Source organism: Biomphalaria glabrata, chromosome 6 (assembly GCF_947242115.1).
Source record: "Biomphalaria glabrata chromosome 6, xgBioGlab47.1, whole genome shotgun sequence".
Classification (NCBI taxonomy): domain Eukaryota; kingdom Metazoa; phylum Mollusca; class Gastropoda; family Planorbidae; genus Biomphalaria; species Biomphalaria glabrata.
The window spans coordinates 19,142,581-19,167,165 of NC_074716.1; the positions used below are offsets into that span (position 1 = coordinate 19,142,581).

The 24,585-nt window shown below is 33.8% G+C and overlaps 2 protein-coding genes across 7 annotated transcripts; both read right to left on the minus strand.

The window, feature by feature from the left end:
* Nucleotides 1-4,233: 4,233 nt before the first annotated feature.
* LOC106060895 (uncharacterized) lies at nt 4,234-10,877 on the minus strand. 3 transcript variants are annotated; one of them, XM_056034001.1, is made up of 5 exons: nt 10,729-10,877; nt 6,627-6,952; nt 5,741-5,889; nt 5,331-5,403; nt 4,234-4,528 (listed from the first exon to the last, which is right to left on the minus strand). In XM_056034001.1, exons 2-5 carry the CDS (start codon nt 6,927-6,929, stop codon nt 4,337-4,339), a joined length of 717 nt encoding a protein of 238 aa, XP_055889976.1. In that variant the 5' UTR covers nt 6,930-6,952; nt 10,729-10,877; the 3' UTR covers nt 4,234-4,336. The 3 variants fall into 3 exon arrangements, with proteins under 3 accessions (XP_055889976.1, XP_055889975.1, XP_013074375.2); XM_056034000.1 differs by having other exon boundaries at nt 10,713-10,871; XM_013218921.2 differs by lacking the exon at nt 10,729-10,877 and adding an exon at nt 7,661-7,761.
* A 4,446-nt stretch (nt 10,878-15,323) lies between these two features.
* LOC106064441 (BLOC-1-related complex subunit 5-like) lies at nt 15,324-24,563 on the minus strand. Of its 4 annotated transcripts, none has more exons than XM_013222999.2 (5): nt 24,492-24,563; nt 18,986-19,105; nt 18,586-18,830; nt 18,077-18,172; nt 15,324-17,524 (listed from the first exon to the last, which is right to left on the minus strand). In XM_013222999.2, the coding sequence occupies exons 2-5, from the start codon at nt 19,098-19,100 to the stop codon at nt 17,291-17,293; spliced, it is 690 nt and encodes a 229-aa protein (XP_013078453.1). In that variant the 5' UTR covers nt 19,101-19,105; nt 24,492-24,563; the 3' UTR covers nt 15,324-17,290. The 4 variants fall into 4 exon arrangements, with proteins under 4 accessions (XP_013078453.1, XP_013078454.1, XP_013078455.1 ...); XM_013223000.2 differs by having other exon boundaries at nt 24,366-24,506; XM_013223001.2 differs by lacking the exon at nt 24,492-24,563 and adding an exon at nt 24,326-24,467.
* Nucleotides 24,564-24,585: the final 22 nt, after the last annotated feature.

The window sequence follows — 24,585 nt, forward strand, 5'->3', positions numbered from 1 at the left end:
AGTCGTGCATATACATTAGAACCTTTAAACTCTGCTAATTACATTTTATTTAGGCCTAAGTGTTATATTAAGTTAGAAGATATGCCCAGTATTTGCTGGGAACTGCAAATATAATTCTTTACACGGCACATAAGCCTATTCTATTACTCTGTGTAATAGTAGGCCTATACTTTTGTTATGCTATATTTACTATTAGGGCCTATATATTTCTTTGATTTTGGTAATAATTTTTTGAATAAATTATCAATAATATAATAGGCCTAATATTTCATAGTTAAAAAAAAAACAAAAAAAAAGTTCATAACTAGTGTTATGGCACGATTAGGAATGAACTATTCGGAAGTAGGACAATGACGTGACTAGTAAAAACAAGAATAGGTTTTAGAGATAGAATGAAATAGAAGCCGACGTCAACAGACTACTTCCAGGACAACGTCGAGCTTGGTAGCATTTTATGAACTTATAGAGTTAGCTGACATTCGACGGTTCCATTTATTGCTTTTAAACTTGTTCGACATGCAGTATCAGCGTCGACTAACTTTCTATTGATAGTTCAACCTTTCGCCGGTGTTATTGGATGACGTATTAGGCCTACGTTGAATGTTACCTCCATTTGGTTTATTCGCATTAGACACCGCGGAATTAAGCGCCTAACACTAGAACGCTTCTTGGATCACAGCGATCTCTATCAATCACTCGAATGCCGAAGTGTAGAGGCTTTCATTAATAATAATAATAGCCTAATCTTTATTATCCGTAAGGAAATTTGTCTTACAATTTGTGCATTACACCAAACAAAAAACATTATAACTATAAGAAACCAAAATGTACATGTCTAACTTTAACTACGGTAGTGGGAACAGCACCAGTGGCGTCACTAGGGGGGTGCGGTTTGCACCCGAAGGGAAAAAAATGAATATTGGCAAAAACTAGAAAATAAAAGCCCGAATGGAAATATCTTGTAATTGCAAAATATATATTTAAAAAGTCCTGAAAATTATTAAAATCTCGTGAAAACTCATAATAATCTCCTAAAAAATAGATAACATTGTCATTTTGGGGTATCAATCCTAAGCGCGATAAAAAAAAAAAAACAGACCTCGATAGGCGATCATTAAACGCTCTCCGAGACCAATAGATGTCTAAGCGGTAGCGGTAAACTTACATATTCCCCTGTAGATAGTAGTGAAATTTTTAATAACACAGCTAAATGTTATACAGCTTCCGTCTAAAAGTCTAACAAAGGAAACATGTTTAGTGGATTTTAATAAAGATACATTGTAAGGTATTGTTATAAACCTGGTTGTGGCACAGATGGGGGTGGTGGTGTGTGTGTAGTCAGCCGACGCAAATCGCCCCAGGCCAGCGCTAGACGAGCGGTCAACCGTGACGAGTTACGACGATCGGCCGAGACGAGTGTCAACAAGATGGTTCGGGAAGGATCGACATCGTGAACAGAGCTCAGGAGCGTCACGAGGGATGTAGTCATCTGACCACCCAGAATGGTCGAGCGATGTTCTGTCCGGTTCTAGAAGGCCAGCAGGGACCCTATATAAAGAGCGAAGATATCAGAGACGAGTGAGTCACAACTTCCCGATCTACAGTTCGTTACAACGGCTCAGTACAAGTCCGAGACGAGACAGAGAGACCAGTGCAAGAATTGATACGGCGGAGAGATATTTGTACAGTCTTGTGTTACGTGCTGCCAATTGTACAGTATTGGCTGTTATTTATTGACATTAAACTATTACGTTATTTTCAAGCCCAGAGTTGTCAAGTTCTTTAAGTTGGTGGTGTCGTTTGGTGCAATCTGCAGCGAGCCTGGATAGGGAGATTCGTAACAGTATGTAAAACTATTGAAACTTCTCATAAACAATGGGATTTTCAAATTGAATTGACTTATTTTACATTTGTGCAGAAATCGATGAAAATAGGTAATAAGCGTACTGTATTGGTTCAACAAAATGAATTTCTATTGGTTAACGTGGATAAAGTTGAAAGCACGGTGGAGGGGGGGGGGGGTGTGACATTCTGAGCTAACCTCACCGGGTGGCACCGACCCTAGCGACGCTACTGAATTTGTCGGCATTTTTTCACTTTGTCAAGCAGCATGGACCGCTAATCTTTTTTTCTTCTTCAGATTAACTGTTCATCATGACACAATATGCAAGTGATTTTCATCCGTAACCTGAGCCTCCTTCATTATAGGCAATTCACATAGTTCTAGGACCTCTCGCTATCTACAATAGGTTGCTGCTGCACTTTACGCATTAGGCCTATTACATCTAGCTAACTCTTATGAATTTTCTGCTACAATTAGACTACATTGAAAATGTTGTTTTATCAGGGAGCTACACTTCTTAATGCACTTTCTGAATTCATAGCAATCTCCATTTCTCGACGTCTGTAACTAGGCTATCTTATCGACAACGTCTTAAACAGATTGGTACCCGGTATTGGATCTTCTCAGACCCACTTTCGATTTGCCGCCCAAAACGGATTCATGTGTGACAGTCGAATGCCTATAGACAAAGGAATGATTGTTTATCATGTAATGAATCTGATAATCTATGCAAAAGTGCTCTTCGTTTGTCTGCGTCAGTGTCATCCCCATTCTCTAAATATTCCGCAAGGCACATGCCATGGAACATTGACAACTCTTCGTTTGTGCTCTGACTTCATTCATTCTTAGATTGACTGACTTCTTGCAACATCCAGTACAATTTCCAGTAGCTGACATCTTCTTTTCTTTCGCTTCTCGGAGGCTGCAGTAAACAGTAATGTTAACTTTGTTAATGATCTATTAAGATTTGTACGTTAAAGAATGCCAAGGGCGCTTAATAGAACTTCAGTGTTACCAACTAACAAAAAATAAAATAAAAATCGAGCAGTAATTTGAATGCTTGGCAGTTGATCTTTGTATGATAGCTCCTTTATTCCTACTAGCTAATTGCCCCGTTGTTTTTAAGTAAGTTTTCAATCACAGAGTCAAAGTGTCATACGTCCTAATAGTGAAATTCTATTATGCTACACAGTGGCGTAGATAGGGTGGGGGGAGGGGGAGTCCGAATTTGAAAATGCCTCCCAGACCCCACATGAGGGTCCCTCAAAAAGTGTCTGAATTTTTTGTACATTAAATATTAGGCCAATGCCATGTTATCTTGCTATTCATGTTATGTAAAGTAGCGACCATGTTCAGGCATGTTGCATGTATTCCACACATTAAGTACATTATTGACATGATGTCGAATGAAAAATTGCTGGGGGCCCCTAAAGGGGCCAAGCCCTCTCCCACCTCGCTACGTCACTGGTGCTACAAACGAAGATCTTACAAAATTTGATTCCGTGAAGTGCTAAAAAGTGAACAAAACTTAGCGCATTGGTTTACTTTTTCTTCACTTGTTGCGCCCTCTACGTCTCCAATTGGAAAGCCTACCATGTGCCTAATGTGGTGTAGGCCTAGGTGGGTTTGTGTGTGACTTACTTCATCCTGTGTACTCCCAGGGGCCGCAACCACACCTCTCCACCGAACTCGGTTCTGAGCCGCTTGTTTGTATGTATTACAAGTTCAAGCAGCCTGTTATTGGTTCTCAACGTCTTCAATGACATTTTCTAAATCGTCGATACAATTTTTGTGTCAGCTTTACTTCACACGTTTCACTGCCTGGAAACGATTATGTTCAGAATATTTAGAAACATATTTTTTGTTTTATTGTCTTGGTTCCACATTTCATCCTACTCAAATAGTCCCAGAAGCTTAAGAAAGAATAAAGCGGATAGATGTTCAAAATTTGAGTCAAGTAGTGACCAGAGAAACAGCGACGCTAAAAGGCCGGGATTCTAATACAATACACCGGGTCTTTTCAAAGAAAATATAAATGTGTACGAAATTGTCGGACTTCTGGTATTGGCCGCTACATGAAGCTATGAGTGTGTTTTTTAAACAGTCACTTTGAAGCGTTTTATGTCCCATTAAAAAAAAATAATTCTTGTACTCAATGCTGATCAAGATTACTGAAAAAATACCAGGATGTTGCATTGTGCTGCATAAGGGTGACGGATCTGATTTTTCCTCAGGGTTGACTCCTAGTGTCTTTCTCTTGTTTAGGTCTAGCTGCAAGGCAGCAGAGGTTTCAATTCAGTTTCTCTATACTGACATGACCAAACACAGACCAATGACATTAGATCAAGACTAGGTTTTAATGCAGAAACAGGCAAACAACAAAACTGTCATGTATTTGTAGATTCATTTTAATCAGTCATCATAAACAAAGACATTCATTACAAAATAATTGTATTCGATGTCTGTCAATCAATAAAAAAAAAGTATAAGTCATTAAGAAGTTCTAGGACTATATTCACTTTTGGCTGCTTCTAATGAAAATGGAGTCTTCCAGACTCGAACTTTAACCACAAATTTATCACTGCTAGTTTTCTCTGGTAAAACTTTCAACAGTTTGACTCTCCTGACCTTAAGTTGATTCTCAGACTTTTCAAAGATGACATCAACATAGTCCCCTTCCTCCATCTAAGAATCAAAGATTGAAATGAAAGTTTGAGATACTCTGAGAGGACATTCATACCTAGTACAGTTGTTCAGTTGTGAGATGTTGAATTATGCCTCTTTATTTATAATTCATGATTTAACATAAAAAAATTAAATCAATTCCAACTTTATGTTTAAATAATATAGTTATCTAAGCATAATTTCATAATTTTTAACAATTTTAATTGATATTATATGATAAATATCACAAAACATTAAATAGAAAGCAAATCAGTCAGAAAAAACAACGACTTAGAAGATTAACATGCATGACTAGATTGACACATGAAACACTTAGGACATAGTTATCTTCTTTTTTTAAGTAATATCTGTAATATATTTAAGATAAGAAGATAAGATCTTTTCCATCCATTTTCAAGTTTCATTTTCACATGATAACTTTTGCATGGGCGTGGACATATGCACAATGTATATACTGACACTCAGTTGTAATAAAATACAATATAATTCTTAGTTCCCCAGAGTCCCACCACCTAGATAGAAAACTGGGCATAACTTTAAATTTAAAAAAATCATTAATTAATGAAAAAAACCTTGTGAAATATCAATGAAATGCTTTGTCATACACAGAATGAGTGCTGCTGTAAAATTTCAGAGCCATAGGATAATGAAAAGTTGTCAAAATAAATGATTCAAATGTATCATTTTTGACTATGACAAAAGTGTGAGTTAAAAGTAGGAAATGAAACAAACAATATAATCCCATTCATTCACAAAGTTATATCTAAAGAAAGGCTTGAAAAAAAAATTACAAGATAATAACCTTTTCAGCTTTTTTCTTAATTTTTTCACCATTTAGCATCAGGGATGATCCCAGAAACATTTCATCCATGCGACTGCAATGATATAAGTATGCTAAAGTTTAAGAGTAATATTAATCAAATAGAGCACGAAATAAATACAAATGTATGTTTAACTGTAGTTTTAAATCATACAAAAAAATGGTGACAGGCTGGAAAAGTCATCAATATTTTGTGAATAGTTTTTTGTAAAATTTTAAGATTTTAAATAAAACATGTGCTAATAACACAATTTGTCTATAAATAGCCTAGAATTTGAGGATTAAAACAGAAAAGTCTAAAAGTCTAAAGGACAATAACTTTCATTAAGGAAAAGTACTTTCTTGTTAATTAGTAAAGACAACAAAGCAACAACAAAAAAATATGGACTTACTTTCTAGCAATATTAAGAGCATGACTGACTATAGAATCTATTCTGAGGGATGCAACCACCACTTTTATAACTTTAAATTTAGGTGGTGCTTCAAAATCATTCTCTTCCAATTCATCATCATCTATATCACTATCTTCCTCTTCATCTTTCTGAAATATATGCAAAATACCTTACCAACTATATATATTTATATATATATATATTTGGAAAATGTTCTCCTAAATTAGAATGGTTAAGAATAATAATCTAAACTTATTACATTCTAAAGGTGGCAATGGGTACACACATTTCTTTGCAGAATTAAGTTAATGTATGAAAGTTAAAAGTGATAATCACTTAGGTTAAATATGTATATTATGTTTGTGTCATAATTAAAAATTAGATGATTAACATTCAAACCTGGCTGACATTTTCTAGATAATTTTTTGTTATATTTGTTAATGTCTTTTTTTTTTTCTCTTTTTGAATGACATTGACATATACAAATGATTTGTTCATTCTCTGTAAATGACTACTGTTCTTTATTATGCAATTCAACTCTTTTTATTATGCCATTCAACTCCCAAGCCCATGCCACAAAGTATAATTTTTATGTCTGTTGTTACCTCAATAGCTGAAAATAGACAATCCATTATTTTCCTTTCTTTTTACAATTAATGCAAGCCTAACTATTCTTCTTTGGTTAAATCCCATAACAGTAAATTACTGTTAATAGTACTAATGAATTAGGCCTGTGCATTTTAAGTAAACAAGAATTTTTGTTTGTTATTTGGTTTATTGAAAAAAGGAGCTAAATAAAACTGGATATTCTGTGTTAATATGACCACTATAAAGAATCTAAGTTAGTCTTTATGGTGTTGCAACAGTGTAAAGAAAACAAACTTACTTCAGCTGAATCAGAAGCTCTTTTATTAGACTTGTGTCTAGACTGAACCACAGCAGGTGTGCAACAAACAGAAAGACAGCATTTCCTAGATGTAGTGATACACTGATGAGGGGTGCAATTGTTCACTAATATGGTCATGCACATGTGTCTGACATTGTGAGTCTTTGAGTCTTGAAATCTGGAGTGACAAATCTGGCTTTCAGATGAACATAGTGAATACATGTACCCATTACAAATGACTGTTGCTGGCTGTGTTCTGGGTAATGCATTAGTCAAAACTCTGGAACATAAATGTCTGAACATCTCCAAGTTTAGGTATGTAACAACTGAAACATTTGATAAATTCAGTTCAAATGTTATATAAAAAAATTAATTTGGTACATTATTGTTTTAAATTATAATTATAGAAAATGTACACATTGAAGGTTATTGTTTAATAACAGATCAAATTTAAAATGTTTTCTTAATGATAAAATTTCAGTGCAAATGTCATGTCTTTGTTAGCTATTTTAAACATCAAGCTGTTATAGCTACTCTTTTTTTTTCTAGAGTAATTTTATTTTTTATGGGATATTTTAGCATCTAAATATATGGTTTTAATAATATGTCATGCATTTGAGTGATTTGATGGAATCACAGCAAGAGTTTTTTTTTTTAAATTATTAATATATGTGTAAAACTTTTCAATTAAGCAATTTTATGTATAAATGCTACTATCATGCTAATCATAAGCTCCCCCTAAAGTTTTATTTTAAGATATTAACCAAATTCATTGCCATTTGATATTGAATTGACGTTAAAAGCAAGCCAACATTTTAATAATTAAAACTTACTAAAACACAATTATTATTTTATTTATATATATATATGTCAAACATTGAGACTAATGTAAAAGTGGAAAGGGTTTTTTACAGGAAAAAGAAATATCATTTCCAATAGCCAAGTTCAAAGCTTCTAGTTCCCATGGGTGTATCCAGACTCCTTCCCAACCCTTGCCAAAACAAAATACTTAACACATTGACTTCTTTTCTTACCAGTCGCTGGACTCCATTAATAATATGTAGATCTAGTGAATAGCAGATCAATGACCTTCACTTTTTGTAAGAAGAATAACAGGATATTACAAAGTAGACACCTCAGAAAATGAAAATTTAAGTTCAGAATGCAGGAAAACATGCTTTGTGCTTCCCCAGACCCCAACTCTACTACTGTCATTTCACAAACCCCAGAAAGAACCTATTCTTGGGTACAAAAGGCTTAACTATGAAAAAAAGACAGAATGGACTATCTGTAATGATCATTCATTATATACATTTATGATATCTTATCAATTAACGGTACACACATTCCTTCTTAACATAAGATAATTAGGTCCTATAGATGCATATCTATGTGTCAATCTAGTTGAGCATGTTAAATTCAATTCTGCTAAGTCATTAGTTTTCTTGATTGATTCAGGCAACCTGTTACATGCTCTAATGGGACTATGGAAGAAAGAACATTTAGAAGAATTTATATATATATATTATATATGGCTTCCTTCAGTCGTGAAGCAGCTATGGATATCTTATGGAAATGAGATGAAAGCCAGGGAATTAGCTGTGGTCGGGATGATGTCGCCAACACATCAGTTCCCCCCTCTCCACTATTTTTTTATTCTTCTATCCTGAAGTATGTGTACAAAAGTGTAATAATTTTTTATTCTTCTATCCTGAAGTATGTGTACAAAAGTGTAATAATTTTTTATTCTTCTATCCTGAAGTGTCTATAAGAGTGTAATGCCAGTGACTGAATGGGTCTTACAGGTCAGTCACAGAGATATAAAGTTGTTTTTTTTTTAGATTTGAACTCAATATTTCTAATTTCCTCTTTTTTTTTAATGAATAAATAAATAAACATGTTTATGTGCTGATTAAGTTACAAAAGAGAAAGTTGTTACATTTGTGTATATGTATTTATGTTTATACATGTTGTGTGTTTGTTTTCTTGTAGACCTTGTTCTACTGTTCAGTGTGTTCACATGTTTTACTCAACTATGTTATTAATGTGTATTACAGTCTCCTGTGAATAGTTTTAATAGAACTATCTTCTTGTTCATGTCAATAAAATGGAGATGTATCTTAAACATCAGTGTTGTAATTAAATCCTAATTGATGATATAACAAAAATGATTATGTCCTACGCATGTCCCTCTGTCAGGCAACCTATTCCATGTTGTACTCTAATAGCTCTAGACGCTAGAGGAAAGAAGGAGCATTTGTACAACTTGTCCTAGCATAATAAGCATTATATGGAATTTAAAAGAAATGTCACTTATGTGCCTTTATTTGTGTGTATTTCTGAGGATTTTTATTATCTAGGTTTTGTATATTTGTAGATTATGGTTCTGTGCTTTAATAAGTTTTATGTATAATTATTATATTATTATTATTATATGCTACTGCCTACTTTATATTATAGTCGAAGGCGGCGTAGGGTCTGTAAATTTTAGTGATTTTACTAAAGGTGTTCTTAATGTTAAGAATATGATTATTAGATCTAGATTAAAATTTATGTTATAAAGTATTAATAATGATAAATCATTATTAACATTTTAAATTTTTTCTTCAATTTCTTGGTCTTGGGTTGAGGCCTGAGCCTGAAGGATTCCAAACACTGACTCAGTGACTATGTCATGTGTCACTTGTGTCGACAGTAGTAGGTAGTTTGACATCCCTACACTACTGAACTATAAACTGCTAGACTAGCTGCTATATAGTTTTGAAACACCATGGCTAGACTTCCAAAACCATGGTGTTAGTTGATTGATTGTTGTTTTTACATTTGCTTCATGTTTTAAAAACCCTCATGCTAATCTTAAAGGAGGATTCCTAAGCTTTTGAATGATACCACATTGTCAACAAATGAAAGTCATGTTTATTTAGAAAATGTACAAGTAAAGTCATAGGTAAGAATGATTTTGCATTTAATATAATTTTTAAGCAAGCTTGGAATATTTTTATTGAATTTAGACCTAGATTTATGCTTAAAGTTTGTTATTATATTATATTTCATTATTTTTTAATGAAATTTTGTCCTCCAAAATTAAAAAAACTTCCCCTAACATGCTATAAATGATGCCAAATTAGGCTATTTTTCGAAATGGGTAAGTGGAAAAATTATAACTACCATAACAATCTATGACTTTAGTATGAAAATCAATATTTTTATAATAGAGTAGTGTTAGAAATCTTTTTTTTTCTATACTTAGGTACACAAAATATAAAAGGAAATCAGCTAATTAAGGCAAATTTGGGCCCATCCTGACGATGTTAAAAGAAGTCAACCCATGATGCAGCGACATGTGGCGCCAGACACTATAGTATAGTAATTCTCGTGGATAATATGAAGTATAAATGATTTATGCATTGTTTAACAGCATATCTTTGATCAACCTAGTGGAGAGAATGCTATCAAGGTGTTATTTTACATTATATTTATAAATATTATAAAGCTGAGTCAAGGAAGTTTCTACCAAACGGCATTCTAGAAAAAGGATCGAAGTCAATTTTCAAACAATTGTCATTATTGGATTAGCTGTGAATGAATGTTAGCTGCATGTCACATGTGAGATGAAACATTCATTTCATTCAAATTAAAAGTCATATAATGGGGTAGCTGTGTTCCAAATTTCAAGCTTTTATCTATTATGGTTATAAAGTTATGATGAGATAAAGACGAAAATTCATTTTTTCGATCACAGCTTTTTGGACATTTTCTATACTTCTATAGAAGTTATTAGAAGTCCATTTTTCTACACATAAAACGGCATAACTATATAACATAGAAAGATAAATGTGGTATCATTTTAACCCTCTCAGCAAGCTCTACATAACTAAATAGCTTCTGTTCAAATTACCTATATTTATTTTGAATTTTTTGTCAACTCAAAGTACCTAACACTTACTTACTAGATCACTAGATATCTAATTCATCTCTAGATCTAACAGACAGTTAACAGTTACAGTGGTAGATGAGTAGACAGAGACACTGACAACCGACAGAGGATGCATATTATAATATTGACATTAACAAGGTTGCTATTACCATTTACTCCTCTTACATTTCAAAATTACAACTGGATCTATAGATAGAATCTAATCTAGATCTAGTCAGTTTGGAGTTAATTCAATGTCAATGGATGCATGGTAAGCAGAGATTTAAAAGTTGTTTTTCTTCATTCAGATTACGTATCAGAGTAATTGCCCTTTGGGTGTTGCCAACTTGTCTTGTCTTTGACTCCGAAGATAAATGAGGAGGAATGCAGTATTTCCCGTGGCTGCGCAGCCCCAGCTGTGACCTACATATTTAGCCACACCAGGGCAAGCATAACTATTGTCCACATATGATCGATTTAGATTTTCGCCGTCTGCGTTTGTCCTCGGCAGCGGATTTTCTTTTGGTCTCAAATGTGTATCCCGCGGCCTCAGAACAAGACAGCTGGAGGTCACTCACAATTAAAGGGCTATATATTACTTATATAATATATTATTACTTGCTTTCTCATAAAATATTTTCGCTAATTTATATTTCCTCGATCTAGACCAGTGGTTCCCAAACTTTTTTGTTAAGTAGACCCTTAATTTCCAATGTACATTTTTCGGTAGACCCCTCAGCATTTTTTGGAAAATTCATCAACTTTATATGTGTTTTCTCACTGATTTCTAGACCATATATATAACCAATATTCATTAATGAAATTCAAATTAAAATGAAGCAAAACAAAATTTATTATGTATTAGACGAATGGACAAAACAGAAAAAAAAAAGCCTAATTTAGCGCCATTGGTGGGCAGCTTTGATAATATAATTTCAATATTGGGCTTTCGTTTAGTTAGGTTTAATATTATAACTTCTCGATTAGTTGATGTTTGGCTGTTGTAAATTTGGATATTGGGAAATTTAATCTTGTCCAATGTATGTTTCATTAATTTAATCCTCACAAGAGACACTGAGATTATGACTTCGTTTTGATCAAATTTATGTTATCAACTTGTAGCTGTAAGATAACCTCATTCAACTCAAGAAACACGTTTGACTATTTCCGAATCCTGCTTTATTTATTTATTGGTTTTAAAATAGGATCTTAAGCACCCAAGAACTCAGAAAAGATATGCCTATTGTCAGACATAATTAAGCCTTTCGACAACTATCATACTTCAGTGTGAAGGACCCATTGATCAAAGTTTCAGGCAAAGAGCAGTTCTTTGTGGATTTCTTGATTTATAACAAAACGAAAATATGATCATTATAACACTATATTATCAGGCAAGGTTTTAACTAGTCCAGCTTTTTTTTTTAAGCATGTCATTTGCAAGTAATTACGTAGGAACCTTTCATTGTCCTAATTCATCTTATCATTACACCTTGAACTGTATTGTTGTTTAGATGAATTTTAATTAGACCTATATCAGATATAAGATTGTGTAAAAAAAATTTAAAACCTCTTCAACGGCTCGCAAAGTAAAGTTTTTCCCTTTCTAGTGTACAGTTTTCTGAAGTTTGATATAGGCCTAAGTATAAAAATACCTATTATGTTTTACATGTTTTGGATGTTCCTTCAGAGTTGAAGATAGTTTACTTCCAAGTCCAAACCTCCCGCAGGACGACGGGGGATGGGAGCGGGCAGGGTTTGAACCCGGGACCATCGATAAATCCAAACGACAATCCAGCGCGCAAACCGCTCACAAACCTCTTCACTTTTATGATGTTTAATGAAACATATTTTCTAATGTGGCTCTAATCTTATAAAGTGTTCAAAAGTATTTCAAATCGTAAACTATTTTATCATGTTGGCATTGTCTCAAATGATGTTCCAGGTTTAATGTTTTCATAGCGACATAACTTCAAACTTTGTTTTTAAAAAAGCACAATTACGTGGCTTGTTCGACGAGGACGGAATCAAGCCAAATTCCTAATAACCAACACTGTACTGTCTACATTTCATTTTAGACTCGGCCTTGTACAATATTACTTTCGTGCAGACACAATTAAGCTATTTAAAATCTGTGGCACTTTAAATCTCTAGAGAAGACTATTTCCCTTTGCAACTTCTTGTGTGACTTAAGAGGCCAATCCTTGATAGACAGCTGAGGTCACAGGTTGGGCATATGTAATCACCAGGCTCCGTTGCATTTTCATCCGAACTTCTGGCAAGCAGCAGATAGTTTGTCAACCAGGAACAGAAGCCGAGTATAAGAGTCAGACACCATATCTGCATCATCGGCATACAGGAGTTCCCTGATAAGTACCTTCCTAACCTTGTTTTTTGCCTGCAGTCTTGATAGATTTAAGTTTTCCAGAGGATCTTGTATGGAGAAATACACCTTCGTTGATGTCGTTGTACGCATAATGCAGTAGGCAGAAGAATATGCCAAACAGAGTAGGTGCTAGCACACATCCCTGCTTGACACCACTGTTAACCTCAAAAGGTGCTGATTGGGCTGCAATAAATTAGACAGAAGTTCGGCTTAAACATCAGTCAAAGCAAGACTAAGATACTTGTCCAAAACACAAACACTGCACCTCAAGTAAGCATTAATGGCCAACCACTAGAAATTGTTGATCACTTTTGTTACCTTGGCTCCATCATATCCAACAACACTCTACTCTACTGGATAAAGACATTAACAATAGGATAGCCAAAGCAATGGCCACCATGTCACGGTTGCAGAAAAGAGTGTGGGACAACATATTGCTGATTAAAATACTTAGTCTACCGGACCTGTGTGATAAGCACTTTGCTATACGGAAGTGAAATATGATCAACCTACTTATGACAGGAAGAAAAGCTGAATGTCTTCCACTTCCGATGCCTAAAGCGGATCTTTAAAATAAGGTGGCAAGATAAAATAACCAATGAGGAAGTGCTACGAAGATCAGGGTGCCAGGACATTCCGCTCTATTATCAGCAGCAGACGCCTTGGCTGACTTGGCCACGTTCGTAGAATGCCAGTAGGTCGACTTCCACAGGACATTCTGTATGGCGATCTAATTGAAGGCAGGAGAGCCGCTGGTCGCCCACTTTTACGTTATACGGATGTATGCAAACGCGACATGAAGCTCTTCAAAATCGACACTGGCAACTGGGAAGAGGTGGCACTGGACAGATCCACATGGAGAGAGAGCATAAAGGAAGGGTCACAGATTGCAGATGTCATACACAACAGAAGCAGAAAGAAGGGTAAAAATGCAATGGCGCCTGGTGATTTTATATGCCCAACCTGTGATCGCAGCTGTGTATCAAGGATTGGCCTCTTTAGTCACACAAGAAGTTGCAAAGGGAAAAGATCGTCTCGCGAGACGTAAAATGCCACAGAAATTAGACAGTACATTTTGTTTCCTCGTGAAAGCACTCAATGAGCTCCAGGGTGCGATGGCATTGCAGCGGAAGTAATACAAGCCAACCAAACACTCCAAATACTTAGAACTCTTTGATCTCCTCTGCCACAGCAGGGAATAGAGCCATGTTCCACAGGACAAGCGCAACGCAAATATAGTCACAATACTCAATACGTAAATAAAAACAAAGGAGATTGCAGTGTTTGCAACATTGTTGGCAGAATAATAGCTAGAGCGGCACTATCCAGGCTGCAATTGATAGCTTTTACAGTGACAATCCAGTGTCTCAATGTGGATTAAGATATATTGGTATATTCTTTCCCTGCCTACTGCATCATGCTTACAATGACATCTACAAAGCTGTATTTCTTCATACAAGATCCTCTGGAAAACTTTTTAATGTATCCAGATAGAGGACAAAAAAAAAAAAACAACAACAAACAAACAAAGTTAAATTAAGTGGTAATCAGGGAACTCCTCAACGTTGAATACAAGACTATTCCTTGCTGATTAACAATATCATGGCTCTAGTCTACCGAACTTGTGTCATTAGCACTCTGCTATTATGTGGTAGTGAAACATAGTCCACCTACTCTTGGCAGGAAAAAAAGCTGAATATCTTCCACCTCCTTAAGGTCGATTCTTAAAAAAAGATGGCAAGAAAAAATAACCAATGAGGAATTCCTGCGGAGGGCAGGGTGACAAGACATCTGCACTGTTATCAGTAGCAGATGCTGGCTTGGACAAGTTCACTGAATTCCGCAGGGTCGACTCTCACTAGACTTTCACTAGAGATGCAGCTGTGTCCACTTTAAAGTGTACTTATTTAATTAGGTATGCAAGCACGACTTGAAGCTCTTCAGAATAGACACCAACAGGTGGGAGAAAGAAGCACTGGATAGATGCATATGGAGGGCAAGAATAACGGAAGGGTCCTGGATTGTAGATGGTACACACCAGAAGTAGAAAGAAAGAAGATTAAAGATGTCCAACTGTGACAGCAGTTGTGTATCACGAATGGGCCTCTTCAGTCACATGAGAAGTGGTAATGTAAAATGCCACAGAAAATATTAAATATATTAAAAGTGAGTAGTTTTCCAGGTAATTTTAGATATTGCTAAAGAAAATACATCTAGATCTACACATAATATCTAAATAATGACCATAATATTATCTTTATAAATAAATTTTAAAGAATGGGGACATATACTACTTAATTTATACTTAACCTTTTAATTCTTATTTGCATAACTAATTTATTAAATACAGAAACTTCTAGATCTTTAAAATTAAACATCAGATTATAAAGAAGATATGTATAGAAAAAAACAACTTTTTTTAATGGCTACTCTTTCATATCTCTAAAGTTGAAAAATATTTTGCCACAAAAAGCTTTTATTTTATAAAATATTTAATCTCAAGCTGTCAGGACCGTAAACAGGAGTTTACTAGATTATTAAGCAGGAATAAATGACAGATATGACCTGCTTCTATTAAGGGGCACCATTAAACTATAGATCGTGCTACAATAATCTCTGGTTAAGCCAAATTAATATTTCTTTAGAGGCACTAATCTTTATGACAAAAACTAAGTAGTTCTAAAATCACTTAATGACAAAAACTAAGTAATTCTAAAATCAAAGTCATTCACCTCAAATTAAATTTTGCAAACTAACAATTCAAAAAATGAGGTCAAACAGACACACAAATAGTGTACAACTACTATAAAAACATTTTAAAATAATGTTTAATACTTCATAAAACTCCAAGTGATTAAGTTAAACAGCATCTACACACAAAAAAAAAAAATCATTGCTTAATTTCTTTTGACAAATTCAACAAAAAAGTCATTTTAACAATTTAAAAAATGAAAAATATTCTTTAAACCAAATATTTTTACTAACTGAAATAATATTGCACTCAGCAAATGGTAATGTCTATCAAGGTCTTTGAAAACTATATATTAACAATTTGATTTAAAAGTTAAAAAAAAAACATTTCTGTATATTAAATTCAAACATAAAATAAAATACAGACATTCTGTAGAAGAAGAAGATTACTATGTCCTATGTCTGTTTATTTGTTAAATTTATTTGTTCATTTTTTGAAAACTTACTAAATAGTTAAGTAATAAGCCAGAACTGCCAAATATACATGTAATTTTATCTTAAAAAACTATAGTAAACAAATTATTTCACAGACATGGAAAGACAAAATATCTACATTAAAAAATAAATATTGAGAAATATTTACATAAAAATGAAAATTAAGCATACTTATAATAAAATTAAGGAAAAAATATTTTATATTTAATGTGATTAAAAAACTAGCAACATAACATCATTAAACATTCAGAACAGAATAGCAACATGACCATTTGACCATTTCACCAATTAACATTTGGAACAGAACATGTTTTTCAAACTTTTTGTATATTTCTGGACTAGCAGGATGGGATATCTTACAACTCACCACAAATGTTTAAACTTTGATAAACAGAAAAGAATAAACCATTCAGACTTGCTCAGCTCAAGACCAATCATCATAGAAGGCAGAACACTGACCTGCATCCTGTGGGCAGTGCAGACCAATAGCTCACTGCCACTTCACAGGTATGTACAATGTGGCAGTGAGCTATAGGTCTCCACTGCCCACAGGTTGTGACATCACAGGTCCTTGTTAGCCTTCTATAATGAGTACTCTTTCCCAGCTGCACCTTGCCAAGTTGCCATCCTTGACTTTTCACTGCTACATTTATTTTAATCCACTCTAGCACCACAAGGCTTAATTATTTGATTTAAAAGATATATGAAAGACGATGATATTTGAATGAATCTCATATAGTTTATACAATAAGTTGGTATTCTCAGACATGTTAAAAAGAACAATTTTACTTGACTGAATACCAAGAAAAAATAATAAATAATTTAAAAAGAAACACCACATTTATATGGCAAAGTGATATTGAGACAATAAGATAGGAGAAATAAATCAAAATCTAAAATTAATCCTACATTTTAAGGTCTTAAGTTTTGAATGGAAGTGTTAAGGTTAATTATAAAGTTTAAAAAAACAAAAAAAGGGGGGGGGGACATGATAAAAAGCTTTAAAAAAAGGAGGAAAAGAATGTCCTGATTAAAATTACTAAAACATTTTGTGTACAAATGCCCCTTTTCTAACCAACATAATGTTTTTAATGAATAAACAACAGATATTTATACACATTACATACTAAGAATTACCAGATACTTTACAGAAGTGTAAAAAAGAGACTAAATTGATGGTCAAGGTTTCAGCAAGTGTACATCATTCTTGATGGAGAAAGGTTCCAACTGTTCAGAAGTTGGCAGCAGTCGATTCAGTATGTCCATCCTAGGGACTATGTCATCCATTGACTTTTGAATTTTTTTCAAGGTGAGCAAAGTTTCTGAAACTCGACCAAATTGTTCCACATATTTGCTGTACTTCTTCTGTCTTTCTATCAGGGTATTCATCAGCATATGGATTGTATGGTCCATCTGAAAAACAGCATTGGAGAAAAAATTAATTACAATGCATTATTAAGTTCTAGATTTTCTCTACCTTTTTTTTTAAACTGTGATCCCAATGTTTTGATCTAGCTAAGAAATTATTTTGCTAATTCTACTGGAAAACTTGGATTTGTCTGGAGTGGATATAAGATAAGATAATTTTATTGATCCAATCAAATGGAAATTCAGTTTGACTACAATTGACAACATCAGCGTAACTACTGTACAATAACAGTAGAGATGAAATGACAAAATATGTAAGTCACAGTTCCTTGTAGCCATGTAAAATACAGCACTCTTCCTTAATCTTTGTGATAGAAAACAAGCCATAATGATCTTATAAAATACAGAAGTTCCTTCAATTGTCTGTCAATAATATGAATATCCATTTCCACAATTTGGAAACAGGTTTTGAAGTAAAGCAAAATATTTTGTAAGCCAACATTTGTTACTTTTTGAATTTTCATTTTTTAACCCACTGTTAATAATTTTATCTATACCAGTATACATTTATTAACAAATATTTTTAAAATTGCTAACCTCTTTTATTCGAATGCAGAGAGCATTTTGGTCAAAAGCCACAGCTTCAGCCAATTGCCTTAAATGATCCTGGTATCTCAGACACAGAAGTAGCAGCTTGAAAAGAACAAAATAAATATATCATGAAAGTTTTTCTCAAAAAAAAAAAAAAGGGGAGGGAAGTGCTGGTAGACTCTACTTTAAAGAAAAAAACAACTGCACACCTAAAAGCTATGTTAACCATCCAGTAGCTTCTCCCTGGTCAACCTGAACTCACTAGTCCCCAGACCTTCTTTGTTCCCCCAAATAAGTCTTTCTCTGACTATTATTCATAAATTAAATGTACGTTACATCCCTTCTACTTCATCTCAGATAAGGACAGCCCAAAACTCTCAGTCCAAAACTATTAAGGGCATTAAATATTTCACATTTATTATTTTTAAAAATATTTCTTAAATTAAAGTGTACTTTAAAATTACTCTTTCCAATTCTAAAGAATAAAATAATTAGATTATAAGTTAAAGCTAAACCTGTTTGTGGTCCAATTTATCAAGAATGTCCAACTCCTTAGTTCCGATAGGAATATTCAATGATCCTCTTAAAATTGGGAAGAAAAAAGGAATAGTGTTGAGTTTGGTGAGTTCAGGGTCTGGATCTTTCACAGGTATGAGTCCATCTGCGACCACTACTATCTCATGCTTTGGTGTGCCATATTTCTCTTGCTTTACAACCGGCTTGTGAGTCTTATTAGGTCGAGGAGATTGCCTTGGGGAATCTGAAAAGACATTTACAAGAGATCTGCTTTATCAGACTATGTAAACAAGAGTTAGTGATGGCTATAGCTATAAGTCATTGAAGAAATAAAAGATACAAATTTCATGACATTGTCAGAGAGTTAGCTTACAATAAATTATATGAAATTGAACATACGTGAGTCAATAGGTTTACTGATGGAGTATTGTGTGTAGGGTATTTCCTCATCTCGCTGGGATCTCAAATTACTTCCTGGTGCACCTGCTGGCAGAACACTTTGATCTGAGCCCATATTTTCTTTAATAAGAAAAGCAAAGATTGTTTATTAATAATATTTCTATATTTTAAAATTTAAACATGTTTGAATTCTGCAGACTGTCTTCTACTGGGACTTATAAAAACATTTTGATGATCATATAATGATACTCCTTCTTTGCAGTGTTTCCTTATTCTCATGGTAGCAATATATAATTGTTTCTCTTATATCTAGTCTGACTTTCCCTTATTGTGTTAATCATGCTTTACAGACAAACGGAATAATAATGTTGCAATTTTTTCTTTACAGCTCTTTTTGCCCTAACATTTCAATATTTTTGGGCTTGAAAAGATTGCATTATAGGTCTTGTTTTTACAGCAACTACTATCTCTGAGAATGATGATAATGAAATAATGTTTTTGTAGCACAATTTTGTTTTTCTAGTTTAATATAAAAACCATTTAGTGATGCACATATGTTGCAAACCTAATGAATAACCCACATGCCTATGATAAAGCTTCGAGACAAATGATTTGGATTCATTAATAATACTTGAAAGAAAAAAATAAATGACATTCCCAAAAGCTCAGCTAACCACCCAGTTCCCTCCTCTGGTCAACCTAAAGTCATTAGTCCTCAGAACACCTTCTTTGTTCCCCCTATTAAGTGTATCATCAGTTGTGACCAACAGGTGACCAAAAACAAAATTCTACGAAATCATTAAAACCAATAAAAGATTCAAAGTAAACATAAGTCTGTAGAAAATGAGATGGAGTTAAATCAACTTTTTACTACCAGTAAAACTGCTAACTAAAGGTAAATTTTGATATTTTTACTAAAGGTGCCTAGATTCTTGAAAAAAATAAAGTCACAGTGGACTTGATGAAAGCTGATAGTTGCACAGGCCGCCATTTTGGATCTTAAAACACATTTGACATTAAAACAATGTCCCGTTCAGGTTGTACAGAACTGAAATTAAGCAAGTCCTAAGAAAAGACATTGCTTTATAACTGAATGTTTTTATTACATTTTCTAAAGTTTACTCTAAAGAAAACAGGTTCCTTTAACAAATTTAATTTTAATACATTTTTTGTCTCTTAGATTACTATTTCCTAGATATTTTATTAAAAAAATTAGACATTTTCAAATAACAAGGAAAAAAATATAGGTCTCCGTACATAAATATACGTTTTTTAATCATACACTTAGAAAATGTATTCAGCTTTCCAATGATACCAAATTTATTATGATTAAATGAGTCAATGACCCTTTAAAACTTAGCACACTTTTTTCATGTACTAAAATTTCACAGGTAATGTTGGTAGATATGGACAGTCGTTGTCAAGACACAGGTAGCTAAAATCTGTAAATCTAGGTTTCTAAAATATTCTTTCAAAGAAATATACTTAAATAGATCTAAATCTTAAATCTGAAGATTCTTTTTCTAATAATAATAAAAGTAATAATTTTATTTATAAAGCGCTGTTAACAAACAAAATGTAGGCTCAAGGCGCTGTAATTACATTACAAACACAAACATGAGAGCTAAAATAACAAACTAATCTAAAAAAGTTTTAAACAGGTAGGTCTTAAAGTTCTTGAAAGAAGTGTAGCATGTTGTCTGTCTGAGATCAATGGAGAGTGAGTTCCAAACCTTAGGGCCGTGCACTGAAAAAGCCTGCAGACCGTAGCACCACTAGAAGCATTGAGTCCATTGAGCGCAGGGCTCTCTGAGGGACATATGGAGTGATCAGTTTGCTAAGGTACAAGGGCATCCCATTGTTATATATACACTGATGACAAAGTTTGACCACCTTGTAATTGATTCTCGCTTTCACGGGAAGCCAATGGAGCGTGCGCAAGAGCGTAGTAGCAGAATCTTGTCTTGTTTTTTCTAAGGACTATTTGTACAGCTTTGTTCTGAATACACTATAGTTGTATAACTAGATAGATCTAGATCAATTCAAAAGCTTATTGTGTCAAAAACTTGTCAATGGGGAGCATTTATCTTTTTATAGACTCTAATTAAAGAAAATTTTAAAAATTTTAGTTTTTCGTAATTTACTAGTGATATTTAAAATTTTTAATTTTATTTTAATTTGCCACTAATAAATTAAAAAATTCTTCCTTGAAACTGTTCAATTTGATATAGATCTATACTTTTGTATATATGTATAAAACAGCACACTTTTTTTCCTTGGCACAGTCTGCAAAAGAGCTCACAGCTCAGCAGCAATAAAGCTGGCTAGAAGAAGAAGAAGAAGAAGTATATATGTATTCACAATAGTTTCTGAAATATTCACGTAAAAAAAAATTGCTTCACTTTTTTTTTTATTTCTCTATATTAGTCTATATAAAGTCCATAGGATGTCAGTCATGCTTTGGGCAAACTTAAAATCTCAATAAATTTTGAACTAATAATGCTAGCATCATAAATGTGTTGTTGTTGGAAAGCATTTTTCATCCTCTTTCATTCTAGATCTAGTATATATTTATTTATTATTTATTACACATTTGTTGGTATACTTCTTATTAATAATTAATACTATAAGAGTATAGTACTATAGTATAGTCTAGATACTATATAACTTAAAGTTAAAGTCATAATCATAATACGGTAATAGTCTAGTCACTCTTGACTCTACTCTAGTCTAGTCTATAGACACTATGACCATGTGACTATAGAGCAGTGTTTCTCGAACTTTTTTGTCTGGCGGCACAGTAAAAAAAACTACAAAAGTTTCGCGGCACACCACGAAGAGCAACAGTTGTTTTATAATAAAAAGAAAAAAAATTTACCTGTTTTTAAGTAATATATTTAATATTAAGGGTGTGCCTGTTTTTTGAGAGCAAATGTGATCTAATCGAGGCTCCATAGTCGACAAACAAACTCACATTTCATCGTCTATTTTAAGAAGTCTCTCTCTTTTCTTAGACTTGATTTCAGTCAGTGCTCAAAATCCAAACTCACAAAACCATGAAGATGCAAATGGAAGAATTATTTTGATTGCTTTTAAACTGATTGCAAGATATAACTTGTTGATTGAAATCTAAAACACATCCAGGCTTTTCTCGGCAAAACTTGACTTAAGAATGGCATCGTTTCTTTAAATCAATGAGCTTCTCTGCTTCTTCAGTTGTCAAATTTGTAGCTTCATTGTTTCCAAATGGATAACTGACCCATCCATATTCATTACTTCCAACTGTTGAAAATTAATGCCACAATGCTGACTGCAAGTGTGTCAAAGTGTCCAGAATTTCGGGGGTGATTTCTTTAGTTGAAGCACATTCATTGTAAGTAGGAAAGCAGTCGAAGACTCCTTTCGAGATCTTACTTTGCCACAAAGACAATTTTTCACCAAATGATTCAGTTTGAGGATGCAGTGATGATGGTTTCCGATGGTCCTTGAATTTAATTTGTCAAATAAATCAGAGAGAAATGTCACATTAACCACCAGATCTCGTCATGAATAGAAAATCCAAAGTCTTTTTTTTTCAGCCTCCAAGAATGAAATCAGCTCAGCCTTGAGTTGGACGGCGCGCTTTTACAGTTTTCCCCTGGAGAGCCAACGAACGTTGGTGTGATACAGGAGACATTTCTAGTCTGAATCCATTGCTTCACAGAGCAGAGAGAAAAGTCGGGATGCAAGCGGTGGAGATTTGATGAAGTTTACAACTTGAATCACTTGATCCAGAGCAGACATCAAATCTTTCGGTAAAGATTTGAAGGCAAGAGCTTCTCTGTGGATCATGCAGTGAACAACTAATACATTTGGATTTTCTTGACGCACAAGATTGAAGAATCCCTTTCTATTTCCCTGCATGGAAGGACAGCCATCGTTGCAAACGCTGACAGTTTTCCCACTGTAGTTTGAATAGCAAAACATTTTCGTTCACCACTTTGAAAATATCTTCGCCTTTGGTCGTAGTTGGTAAGTCTTTTCAAAATAAGAATTCGTTGACACATTTTTCATCCTTTATGAATCGAATATAGGCTAGCAGCTGGGCTTTGCCACTAATGTCTGTGGATTCATCAACTTGAAGAGTCCACAGCAGAGACACGTCATCGTCAGTCCCGTCGAAGTGCTTGCAGATTTGATCTTGTAAATCTGACGATAAGTCTTCAATTCTGCGCGAGATAGTATCATTTGACAAAGGAACTTTTTTAACTTTTTCGGCGGCATCGGGTCCAAGGATAGTTTCAACAACTATTGCTAAAGCTGGTGCAATGACTGATTCAGCCTCTGTGTGTGCTTTCTTGTGTTTGGCTAATAACTGAGCAACCTTATAACTTGCAATCAATCCCTTTTTTCTGGCAGCTTTAGGTAGTTCGTAAGTGTCTTAGCTTGTTTATTTTGTTGAGCCCTGATGTTTTCAAAAGTATTTCTTCGGTTGCGCTTTTACAGCTGGATATTTAGTTTCCAAGTGTCTCTTCAATTTGCTTGAAACAAGCGCCTCATTCGACAGAGTTGCATTGCAGATCAGACAGAATGGCAATGGTTCAGAAGATATGAAACCATATCTGGTGTAATCTTCTTTGTACCTTCGTTTGGTTCCTTGCTTTTCATTTAACGCTTTTGCAGTTTCATTCTTGCTAACGTATTTCTCCATGGATAACAATGAATAAGGCTTATTGATAATTTGTTATTATTAGCATACACCTAACCAATTTACATGAAACACATCGCTTATTATTATCGTTACCAAGTCGAGAACTGCTGTGCGTCTGCTAAGGCGGCCAACATTTTATTCATTATAATAATATATGTATAGGGGACAATTCCATAACCTGAATAGCTAACACCCCTTTCCGTCATAATGGAAAGATCCACTACTACTACTGGTCACTGCAAGTGGAGATGTCATTGCAACGTAAAATAAAAATTTAATATTAGGCAGACCAGTGTAACGCTGCACGTGTGGCATTCTAAAAACTCCAGCGGCACACCTGCAAATCTTTGGCGGCACACTAATGTGCCGCGCACACAGTTTGAGAAACACTGCTATAGAGGGACTATAGTATCTAGACTAGAGTATAGATCTAGAACTTATCTATTCTTAATTCTAGGGCTAGGGACTAGGACGATTCTAATTCTAGGATGATAAATATGGTCATTAAGTTAATGAATGATTAAGTTAAGTATGATTAAGTTAAGGATCAAAAAATGATTAAGAATAAGATAAGTATAAGTATAATTAAGTATAATACTATAAAAGGATCAATCAACAATTCAATTTCAATCAATAAATGAATAATTCACTTGTGACTTTCACTTTGTCAAAGTTTCATTAGTTTCATACCCTAAAATCTATACATCAATCTCTTAACTAGATTTGTATATACATAAAATATAGTCTACATTCTATATATTTAGATCTATAACTATAGACTATATAGATCTATATAGAAAAGAACTCATTGTTTACATTCTCTCGTACATATTAATTACAAAACAGGAAATAGTATTCATTTACTTCCCTTATGAGAAGCTCATCTACAAAGAAAACATATTATAGTCCT

Coding starts and splice junctions, on each gene's coding strand:
- LOC106060895 (XM_056034001.1), bottom strand. CDS start 6,929: ATGTTCAGACATTTATGTTCCAGAGTTTTGACTAATGCATTACCCAGA. Junction 5,404..5,740: donor GCTCTTAATATTGCTAGAAA/GTAAGTCCATAT, acceptor ATATCATTGCAG/TCGCATGGATGAAATGTTTC. Junction 4,529..5,330: donor TTAAGAAAAAAGCTGAAAAG/GTTATTATCTTG, acceptor TTTGATTCTTAG/ATGGAGGAAGGGGACTATGT.
- LOC106064441 (XM_013222999.2), bottom strand. CDS start 19,100: ATGGGCTCAGATCAAAGTGTTCTGCCAGCAGGTGCACCAGGAAGTAAT. Junction 18,831..18,985: donor CAGTAAACCTATTGACTCAC/GTATGTTCAATT, acceptor ATGTCTTTTCAG/ATTCCCCAAGGCAATCTCCT. Junction 18,173..18,585: donor ATAAATTGGACCACAAACAG/GTTTAGCTTTAA, acceptor GTTCTTTTCAAG/CTGCTACTTCTGTGTCTGAG.